Genomic DNA, 10,704 nt, shown 5'->3' with positions numbered 1-10,704 from the left:
CCCTCCTCAGAGGTAGGGGAGAATGTTGATATTCTAGAGCCCTCTATGGCCACGAGGTGATAGCGATGGTACCTGGGTCCTGACTAAATCAGAATGCTGTTGGGAAGCTTTCTTGCCTCACACAAGGTTCAGATTTGGGTTCAACACAGGGGAAGTGGGAAATGCCTCAAACCCTCATCTACCTGAGTTCCAGCACAGATTCTCCAGTGCTTATGAATGAGCCTTAGGCAGGATACATGCTTGCTTTGGACTTGTGGTCCAGGGCTACTAGACTACCCGACATGAGAGGACAGGGCTCTGTATGACACTATTTTAAGCCTCACAAGGGCTACTTTCCTCAACCCTTGACTTCTCCCATACCGTCAAACTTCTGCTAAAAAGGCTTCACAGTTCCCTTTCTCCAAAGGGCAAAAGTCCTTAAGCAGCTGGAAAAGGTGCAGTGTGATCTCTTACTACCTCACCTCTGTAGTCATCCTCTAGCCAACCCCGTTTATTTTTCATTCCAGTCAAATGGAATTTCTCCTGATTCCTCTCAGGGCCTGCACCTATGTTGGCCTCTCTGCCTAGGATATTCTTGCCCCTACTCTTTCCCTAGCTGTCCTCTACTCATCCTCAGGTCTTAGCTTTCAGGCTGACATCCACATCTCCTCCTCAATCTAGGCTAGATGCCCTCCTCTGGGCTCCCACAGCTCCCTGCACTTCTGGAGCCTAGTACTTGTCACTTTATTGTAGTTGCCTGGTTACTTGTCTCTATCCCTGACTAGGCTGTAAGCACTGTGGGCAGGGACTGTGTTTTATCCACTGACGTTTCCCCAGGGTCTAGCGCAGTTCCTGGTAAATAAAAGCACTCGGTAAATATTTGCTGTATGAATGAATGGATGATGAAGGTCAGCGGGCCCAACCCCCTCTGGGCCCTGTGCTTTTAAGATCCATAGCTATCTTGGTGTTGGCCTAAAGGGCAAATAAACCTTTGGCTCCAACTGGGCTGGGGGAAGAATGAACCCTCAGACTGTTCCTGAAACCAGACTTCAGCTTCTGGCCTCAGCAATTCTGGCTTGATAGGATTTTGGTGCATGATTAGACTGAGCATTTCTCCACACAGCCCACCCTCCTGGAGTCCCCCACAAATCGACCTCACTGGGCCTGCTTTTATGAAAGGTTTATTCCTAGTGCTAGGGCCCAATCTTCCAGGGCCCTAAGCACAACTAAACCGGGTGGGTAGGTGAGGGGAGGCCCATTCAGATGCAGGGCCAGAAATGGGACTCCCCATTATCCCCACCCCTTTGGTCCCTGTCCCCTTCTCTGCAATGGGCACGCATAGAGGAGGGACAAAGGGTATTGGAGGCAACATCATTGGTCCAGGGGAGCCCAAGAAGAGCTGCCATTGGCTGACAGGGCCTTTTGAGACTCTGCCATTGGTCAGAGGGCACACCCCAGGAGCTAGGGATAGGCCTAAGGAGTGATGCCATTGGCCAGGGAGTGATTTTGTCATAGCCTTTGGCTGTGGAGTGGAAGGAAAAGATCTGGGAATGAAGCCCAGTGGCCAGGAAGATAAAGGACAGGGCAGCAGCTGCTGGGCCTGCAGGCCCCCCTCCCTACCCACAGCAGTGGGAGCAAAACTGGTATCAGGCCCCAGCCAGAGAAAGGGAACCCAAGCCAGAGGGATGTCCCATGTCCAATCTCCCCCACCCTAGGACTGCCCCTCCCAATGTCCTTCTTGATAGCCAGGTTGGGCTGGGAGCAGCTCACTGCTCCTCTAGCCAGGAGGGCTTCTCAGCTCCAGGAGGCCGCAGCTTGATGTTGAACTGCTGCAGGGTCTGCTCCAGTTGTTTCTGGTTCCCAGCAAAGTAGGCTGACACAGCATTGTGGAACAGCAGCAGTTGCTTGTGCATCACCTTGATCTGGGGGTCCAGCAGAGTCAGCTGAGACTGGACTCAGATGCCCTTCTTCAGGGGCTATGAGCCTGACCCCAGACTAGGGGCACAGGGACTCTGCTCTGACAGTGATTTTGGGGTGGGGGCTGAACTCCACCAAGGGAGTCAAAAGATAAGGATCAATCTGATGGGAGAAACCTGACTTGATCTGCTCAGCCTGGGGTTCTGTTACCCCAACTCAGAGGGTGATCTTTCCCAGTTATATTCCTGGGATCAGCAGTTAAATTCTCCAACAGAAAAGGGCCAGGGATCAGAGGAAGGGTGATCAGAAAGGCCCCGGGGCTGAGGGTCCTAGGGGAAGATCCCACTCCTTAGCCAGGCTGCATTTTCCCATCCAATGATGGGGGGGGGGTCTGGGGAGAAGATCAGTGTTACAGACAGGAAGGTGAGCTAGGGTCAAAGGGTGGGGTTGGCACCTTGTTTTCTTCCAGGAACTTGAGCTTGATGGCCACATCTCCCCGGAGCTTCTCATATTTGTCCCGATGGGCCTGGAAAGTGGCCTGGGCACTATCGAGTCGACCACGGGTCCCTGCATCCCGAGGGCCTAGGCTCAGCTCCTCTAAGTCTGTTCGGTAGGCATCATATTCCAGCCTGTGGAGGGGGTGATATAGGCTGGTCTCCACCCCTTTGTCTTCCATACATATTCTTCCTTCCTTCCTCAATTCTCATGCCCCCTAAAGCTCAAACTTCCACCCACGCCAGCCAACTCCCAAAACCCTAGGCCCTGCCAGTGCCCACACCTGGCAGCCTCATACTGTTTGACAGTCATGAGTGTGTCTTCCATGGTCTTGGTGACCAAAGTGTTGATGCTAGAGACGAAGAAGTTCACAGCCCCTAGCAGTGTCTCTCCATTCTTGCAAAGCAGCTTCTGTGTCTCTGCATTGTACCCAAATTCCTCCTGAGGGCAGAAGGGAGGAGTATAGGCCTTGAGTAACAGTCCCTACCTGACTGGAGCTGTAGGGCCCTTCATTCCCCTCCTCCCCAGGGAGGAAACAGCCATCGAAACTGGAACAACTAAGGACTGCCTCCAGCAAGGCTCTTAGCCAGAAAGTTAGTGGGGCCACCCTGGAGATGCCTGGGGTAGGAATGTGGGGTTGGGGTTCTCAGATAAGTTCACGGGACTATAACAGGGAAAGCTAGTGCAGCAGGCAAGGGAGGGGCTCCAATTAGGCTGAGCACTGAAGGGATTCTCAGCAATGCAGAGAAGGGTTACTTGTAAAGCACCTAGAGTGATGCCTCCCACACCCCCTCCAACTTCTGGACCTCTGTACAAACCCTTAGGCTGCCTCCACAGGTGAGTGCTGCTGGGGGTAGGGCTGGGCCCACCCTGGAGGGGTTCTCCCTCTGGGCTGCAGGAGGGAGGGAGGGAGGGAGGCTGAGGGATGACTGCCTGGGAGGGCCCGGGCCCAGTCCCCCCACCCTCTTTGGCCTGGCTGAGGCACCTGAAGCTCTGGGGACTTCTGGCTGAGGTCAGCAAAGGCGTCACCTAGTGCATGCTGGGTCTGCAGCAGGCTGTAGAGGTGGGCTGTCAGTGCCCGGCCCAGCTGCAGGACACTTTCATACTTGCGCTTCGTCTCACGTAGCAACTCAATCTGCAGCTCTAGCTCCAGGTCCACAGTCCGGGAGCCTCGGCCAAATCGCTCTGATAACAGCTGCTTTGTGCACTGATTGGGAAGTGGGGGAATAGGTCAGAGACCCTAGCACCCTGACCCTCGAACAAGTATCTACCCCAGCATCCCCAGGCTCCTAGTCTCAGCCATAGATGGGATATTAGGATCTGGAAGGTGGGAAAAGGTACCCAGGGGGACTTTTTGGGGAAGGGAGAGGTACTTGAATCCCACCTTATATGTGTTGATGCCCCATTTCTTGACAATGTCAAACTTCTCTCCAGCGATGCCCCGAGCCACCTCATCTCCAGGGCCAGCAGGAGTGGCACTGTGAGAAGGATGGCGGCCAGACCCTAAAGGACCAAGGGTACAACGAGACACCTCTGTGGCTCCACCCATACTTCCCTCCCAGCACATGAAAATAACTTCTTTGAAAGAGTGGAAGCTAGAGACAATTAGATTCTCCTACTCACTAGAAGGACCTCATACCTTGGGCCCCAAGACTCAAATCCCAATATACATCTGGCCTCCTACTGAGGTGGTGGTGGGGGTTGGATGGGGAGAGGAATGGGAGTTGTACAGGAGCAGAGGAAACAGAAGAAAATATGCTGAGTATAGGGTGGCAGGTCAAGGATGGGGGTCCTGATAACAGGAAGCCCAGTTGACATCCCCATGTGGAATCCTCGTCAGTGTGAGATTCAGGGCTGTTTGTTCCCCTAAACTTTAGAGTCCAAAGTAAAACTCAGAGAGGCCTCACAAAGTTCCAAATCAGCCTCAACCTCCAGAGCAGGGGGAACTCCTGTGAAACAGAGTTCTTAACTTGACTCAGGTGGTGGCAGCAGAGAAAAGACAAATGGGCACATCTCAAGAGCTAAATGGCAAGTGGGAATAGCTGAACAACCCTGGGAACCAGCCTTGGGCTGAGGAGACTCCAGAGGGTTCATACTAGCAGAGGTTCCCAAGATGTCTGGACATAATTCAAGCTTTCTTAGATATATCCTATGATCCCCAGAACCATTCCTCTCCCCCTCTCCACTCTGTTCTGATCATTCATACCTGTGGGGATGAGTCCATCACCAGAGCCCCCATAGCCACCAGACACAATGCTGGTTTCATTGAGGTTGGGTCCTGACACCATCACTTGCTGGAGGTCCTATAGGCCAGAGAAGAGGGAGGCTTCAGGAACATAGGGGCAGCTGAAGCATTTTGGGGGTGAGAACAAGCTTGGATTGAAGCATCATAGAGAGAGCACACAAGGGAAGTCTGCACAGAATCAGAATGAAGATTTGTAAAAAAAGATTGAAGGCAGTTAGATAAGTTAGGGGAAGGCTACTGGAATAGGGGGTCAGAACACAGGGTTTATGAGTTGGGATTCCTAAATTGAAATATTACAGCAAAGAAGCAAACAGAAGCACCTGCTCCAGCCCATCATCCTCAGGAAGCTGCCCAGCTTCACCGTTCCCGTGGATGGGGATCTCCATCGTGGCTGCCTTCCCTAGGATCCCGTCCGTCATGGCTAGGGAAGGGACTGGAGTCAAAGTCTCCACCCCAACGCCCTGCAAAGCCCAACACAGACAGTCCTGGAAACTGGCCAGTAATCCAGAAGAAGAAGGTCTCCCCTGCCATTTCAGAGCTTTTAGAGGTTGCCCCCGGGCTTGAGTGTCCTGGGGTTCAGCCACCACTCCTTTCCTCAGGCATATATGCATATGTATTTCTCCCTTCCAAGGTGCATTTTTACACATGCACACCCAGGCCTCAGGTGTCTTTTCACGATCCCCCAACCCACCAGGACTCTGGTGATCATTCATGCATTTGATCATCCAACAGACATTTAATGGGTGCCTACTATGTGTCATGCACTATTTGAGGCAATGGAAACACAGCAGTGAACAAGAGAGACAAAGTCTGTGCTCTCTTGGAGCTTATCCCCATGCAGGTGTTTCCCCCATCAGGAGATGAACCCCTTTCCAGAGCTCAGGTGCCTACCCCCCATTCAGGTATGTTCTCCACTGCTTGGCCTTTCACACTCCTTTAGTGTGTGTTCCCCTTTCCTTCAGGTGGTCTCCCCCTCCTCCATCCCATGCACCTCCTCTTCCTCCGGCCCTCCCCCCACGCCTTAGTTGAATCAGTTGGTGTCTGTTCTTGGCCTCTGGGAAAAGCCTCTTTTTCCCAGGACATAGGTGATCCCTTTCAAAGTCAGTTATGTCTCCCCAGGTGTGTGAATTCCCGCTCCCCCCACCCCCTCCCTTATACCTGGGCATCAGGTGTGCCCTCATCCTTCCTCAGGGCTCAGAGGCACCTTGCCCTCAGGACAGGTTTGTGCTTTCAACTTCCCCTCGCGCAAGTACATCCCTCTCACCTCGGGCCGGGCCGCTCTCCCCCTCAGGGCGCCAGGCCCGGGCGGCGCGGGGACCTCGGGTTCCAGTTCCCGTCGCGATCCTAGCAGCAGGTCAGGGACTCGGCGGAAGTGACGTCCTCTCCCGGGCAGAAGAAGCCGGCCACGTCGCAGATTATAAGGGCGGAGGTGACGTTAGCAGCCGGAGGCGGGGCGATCCTTGAGCCAACCCCTCAGTCCTCGGGGAGCTACGGAGAAGTTACTTCCGGGGCGTTACCGAGAAGCTGTAACGGAAGTGACGTAGCCGTGTGCCAGTCGGGTGATGGAGCCGCAGCAGCAGCAGCAACAGCAGCAGCAGCTGAGAAACGTGAGTGGGAGCTAAATCGCTGAGGGGCTATATATTCAGCTGGCATCCCCATCCGCATGGCGGGAACCCCAGATGGCCGGATCCGAGGGCTGGGGACATCGGGCTCTGGTGCGCGGTGCTGGGAAACCTGGGGCGGCACGGCCTTGAATTGAGATTTTGGCCCTCTTATCGCTGAGTTCTGGGTCCCCTTTTCTCCCAGTTACGGGACTTCCTGTTGGTCTACAATCGGATGACGGAACTCTGCTTCCAGCGCTGCGTGCCCAGCCTGCACTACCGAGCTCTGGATGCCGAGGAGGTGGGGACCTGAGTAGAGAGGTTACCCTCGATCTTCAGTTAACCGTAGACTGCTTCCCTCCTCCCCTCACTACCCCTACCTCTGTCCCTGGCCTTTCCACGACTTCGCCCCTAGGCTGGCGATGGGAAGGAAGGAGACGGACCTGACAGGACACCTTTGGCCTCTACTTCCATCCTGTCTTCCTTCCAGGAGGCATGTCTGCACAGCTGTGCTGGGAAGCTGATCCATTCCAACCACCGCCTCATGGCCGCTTACGTGCAGCTTATGCCTGCCCTGGTACAGCGCCGCATCGCAGACTACGAGGCTGCCTCAGCTGTGCCAGGTGTTGCTGCTGAACAGCCCGGAACCTCGCCATCAGGCAGTTAGCCATCCCCAACCCCAGGAAGGAAGGCGCTGTATGGACCCTCAAATTGAAGGAGCCAGTAGACCTTGGGCTGGGCGCAGCCTGTATAGGGAGAGTTGCTTGAGAGCTGGGTACCATTGCTCCTTTTCCTGGAGCCAATAAACCCGCTTTTACTCTGTTTTGTTTATATTCTGGGCAGAGAAGCTTTGTCCACTTTCTTGGGACCATCCTTTGCTCTGTCACTTAGTGCATATCTGCTGGCTTGAGCCGTGGCAGCTGGGAAATTGCCTTCTATGTGTAGAAGGAAAACTTCAGCATTCCCAGGCAGCTGGTTAAAGCAGGGTCTCTGGGTATAGTTTTAAGCTTGATAATAGCAATAACAAGTTGGTTTCTGGCCAGATGACAGAGAAACAGGAGCTTTGTCTAGTTATACTTAACTTAAATCTGTCTGACTTAAATGACCCACTTGTGAGCCAGGTATGCGTTTCTTCATAACTACATTTTCATAGACTATGTCTTACAAGAAAGAATTCTGCCAGATTTAGGAGAAAGAGGTAATATCTAAGGACAACAGGTGAAGAAACCACAGGGCTCTCAGGCACTACCTTCTGGGAAGTCAGTAGCCCCAGAAGAGAGGTGAAACCTATAAGAATTCTGGGGTGTTCTAGAACTTCAACCATTTCTTCAAGTTGTTACCTTCTTACTATTTTCTGTCTTCCCTGGATGAGCAGTAAAACCTTTAAACAAAGGTCTGTGTGCTTGTCTTCAGGGGCAGTCAGAAAGGGGAAAACTTGGGGGGCTGTATTCTGCAATACAGTCAGACTTGAGGGAGAGAAACCCAAGGGAGAAGTGATGGTGATTATGGGGAAAAAAGGGTAAAGAGAAATCTTCGGGACCTCTTTAATGTTACTTCAATGTCTCACTGCTTGTCTGTAATCTCCTAATTCCAGCTCTCCTACCCTCTACCCCACATTGTTCCCACTGTACCAATTCTGTGGTGTCTAATTCCAGCTTCTCTTTCTTTCCTCACTATTGGTCCCCTTGTGGAATTAACTTCTGTATTCAGCAGTCTGAATGGCACTCCATCACCGCATTTTCTTGTCCCCCTTGTGTCCTCTTTGTGTCATTTCAGCTGTGTTATTTTTTCTACTTCTCCATTCAAACTGTTAGAGAAAAACACAGCTGTCTAATGAATGCCTCTAAATATTCAAGGTCCCCAACTTCAACCAAGCCCTCGCTACCAACAAGCAAATCTGTATGGGTTCCTGGTCCACTCCCTCCTAATCCCCTGGCAGTTATTTCACACCTTCACTGATCTCCTTAATCTTCCACTTCACCCTCAACTAGCCCCCATCAGGTGACCAGGTTTCATTTTTTACAGAGGAAGTGAAGGCTCTTAGACATTAGTTCCCAGAATAACAAAAAGCTCCGTACAACCACCTGCAAAGCAGATCTTCTCTCCCTTGTACAGATCAGAAAGTTGAAATTCTCTAGTAGCAGACCCTGTATTAAAATGCAGATCTGACTTTAAAATCCATCTTCTTTTTACTATACCAGGCTGCCTCTCAAAATAATACCTGTTGAACACCCACTTTTTTAGGTTCTGATGTTGGTATATGTCATGCTTTATCTTAGTTCATCTTTATATTAAAACTACAAGTAAGAGTATTATCCCCACTTAACAGATAAGGAAGCAAGAATCCAGAATGTATCAGAAGCTCATCTTCAACACAGTTACCCATTGAGAAAAGTGGCTCCAGTCAGCGTTTTGCCTCTTTAGCTGCTACCTCTTGAAGAGAAAAGTTTGTTAGGAACATAAAAGTTGTGGACCAGGAACTTCCCTATTGAGTGTCTTCTTGTCTACGCAATAAAATTCTGTCCTTGGAAAGTATAAATGCAAGTAAAACTTCTTGTGAACTTCCCACTTCCCACTTCCCAGAGATGGGAGTGAGACCCTGGGATGTTGTGCTGCTGGTGGGAGGGTTCTTCCACATTAACATTTGTGTGTATCCTTGCAATAAACTTCCATTGTGAATTTACTCTGTTTCCCTGTCACATAATTAGTAATAGCTAGAGAAGGGTTAGGAACATAGATCTAGCTGACTCTGAAGTCTCTGTTCTTTGAACTTCCAGAGTTTATATTTGCTTGCTCATCTGCACCCATCCAGTCCTTAGGGATGGAAAAACAGGTGTCCCTCAATCTGATCCATCAATTAGTCCCCTAAAATTTCAGTCTCCTCTGTCCTAGTTCATTCCTCTCTGTTTATAAATATGTTCGATACTTAGAAGTATCTTATTCATACCATCCATCTTCCATAGTTGCTGGAGTCTCTCTCTTAAGTTTTACCATAAAGCATAGCCATTGGCGTACTGAGAGCAATGGTGATGTCTCAAGCACAACACAAGAATAAACGTTGACAAAGCTTTATCGCAAATATTCATATTGGAGACAGGGTTGGTGTTCTCACCATTGTGACTTCAGAACTTAACTGCCCACTCCTTTGCAAACTCGATTCCTTTCAGGCTGTTCAGCTATACCACTGTCTCTTACTACTTGTCCTTAGTTACTACCACTCCCTATTTAGTTTCCTCTAAATAGCTAGCCCTTGGTCTTCCTGTCCACCTTTGATACTTTAAGGTTTATATGGACAGTCCATTCAGTATTTTGGTCTCTTAGTTCCTTGACCCAATCTCCAATGATTTCCAGCCTGTCTTAACCACCCACTCCCTTAGTTATATCTTGGCCATTATCATCACCCCAAACTGCTCCATCTTTAGAACACTGTTATGTGAATTTTATTCACTCACCTTATTCCTTCCACTTTGTTTATTGAACTCTTCCTCTCATACTGTTCTTTGATTTCACTGGAGCATTCAGGCCGTCACTTCTGCCTTCTCTCTCTCCATTAACAGCTTCCTGCCTTTAGATTCCTATCCAGCTGAAATTCTTGTGATTCTCTTAGAATAGGCTAAATTTCCTTTCCTCTTATCTTTTTGTTGGATTCTTAGATAAAATGAAACATTTGTGCCTGCATTTGGACAGCTAAAAGCTGCCCAGGAAATCACTGTAGAGCAGATTTATATCAATGTGAATCCATGGTTACTAACTTCAAATGGAATCTCAGCCTCTATAATCGCACCATCTTTTTCTAGTCATCTCTTTTCCCTGCAATGGCTATTTCAAACCAATATTCTTTGTGTGTGTGTGTGAGGAAGATTGGCCCTGAGTTGACATCTGTGCCGGTCTTCCTCTAGTTTCTATGTGGGATGCTGCCACCGCATGGCTTGATGAGCGGTGTGTAGGTCCATGCCCAGGATCCGAACCAGTGAACCCCCAGCTGCCGAAGCAGAGCACACGAACTTAACCACTACACTGGGCCAGCCCATCAAACCACTATTCATAAGCCTCTCATTACCCCCCACCATTCTCTTCACTTTGTATAGGTAACCTTATTTCTTACTTCATAAGCAAAGGTAGAAGCTATCATTTGAGAAATCCTGCAACATCTTGCAACCAAACTTGGTCACCCACCTACATCTGCATCATTCTCTCCTGTCGAAACAAGGCAAGCATCCCTCTTAAGGCTAATGCCTATTCTTGTACTCTGAATCCTGGTCTGCCCTTCTTTGGGAATCTCTGACTTTTTCCCACTTTACTAAGTTCTCATCAGTGTTTAACAAGCTAAGGACTCACCTGTTACAGCAAACAAACCACTCTACATGTCATTTCCCCTCCAGCTATCATCCTATTTTTTTTTACTTTATAGCTAAATTCAAAATGGTACTTTGGCCCTCTCCATTCTTCTTCCTCCACCCAGTCTGT

General features: G+C 50.1%; 2 protein-coding genes across 3 annotated transcripts; one reads left to right on the top strand and one right to left on the bottom strand.

Moving 5' to 3' along the window:
* Window positions 1-1,143: 1,143 nt before the first annotated feature.
* Window positions 1,144-6,043, bottom strand: ARFIP2 (ADP ribosylation factor interacting protein 2). Of its 2 annotated transcripts, none has more exons than XM_046685442.1 (8): window positions 5,901-6,043; window positions 4,957-5,097; window positions 4,598-4,694; window positions 3,776-3,894; window positions 3,377-3,598; window positions 2,675-2,832; window positions 2,351-2,525; window positions 1,144-1,901 (listed from the first exon to the last, which is right to left on the bottom strand). In XM_046685442.1, exons 2-8 carry the CDS (start codon window positions 5,053-5,055, stop codon window positions 1,746-1,748), a joined length of 1,026 nt encoding a protein of 341 aa, XP_046541398.1. In that variant the 5' UTR covers window positions 5,056-5,097; window positions 5,901-6,043; the 3' UTR covers window positions 1,144-1,745. The 2 variants fall into 2 exon arrangements, with proteins under 2 accessions (XP_046541398.1, XP_046541399.1); XM_046685443.1 differs by having other exon boundaries at window positions 5,795-5,934.
* A 91-nt stretch (window positions 6,044-6,134) lies between these two features.
* On the top strand, window positions 6,135-8,920 carry TIMM10B (translocase of inner mitochondrial membrane 10B). Its single transcript, XM_046685444.1, has 3 exons — window positions 6,135-6,243; window positions 6,443-6,538; window positions 6,728-8,920. Exons 1-3 carry the CDS (start codon window positions 6,199-6,201, stop codon window positions 6,902-6,904), a joined length of 318 nt encoding a protein of 105 aa, XP_046541400.1. The 5' UTR covers window positions 6,135-6,198; the 3' UTR covers window positions 6,905-8,920.
* Window positions 8,921-10,704: the final 1,784 nt, after the last annotated feature.

This window comes from Equus quagga, chromosome 14 (genome assembly GCF_021613505.1).
Source record: "Equus quagga isolate Etosha38 chromosome 14, UCLA_HA_Equagga_1.0, whole genome shotgun sequence".
In the NCBI taxonomy this organism is placed as follows: domain Eukaryota; kingdom Metazoa; phylum Chordata; class Mammalia; order Perissodactyla; family Equidae; genus Equus; species Equus quagga.
This window is presented reverse-complemented; position numbering and strand designations above follow the sequence as displayed.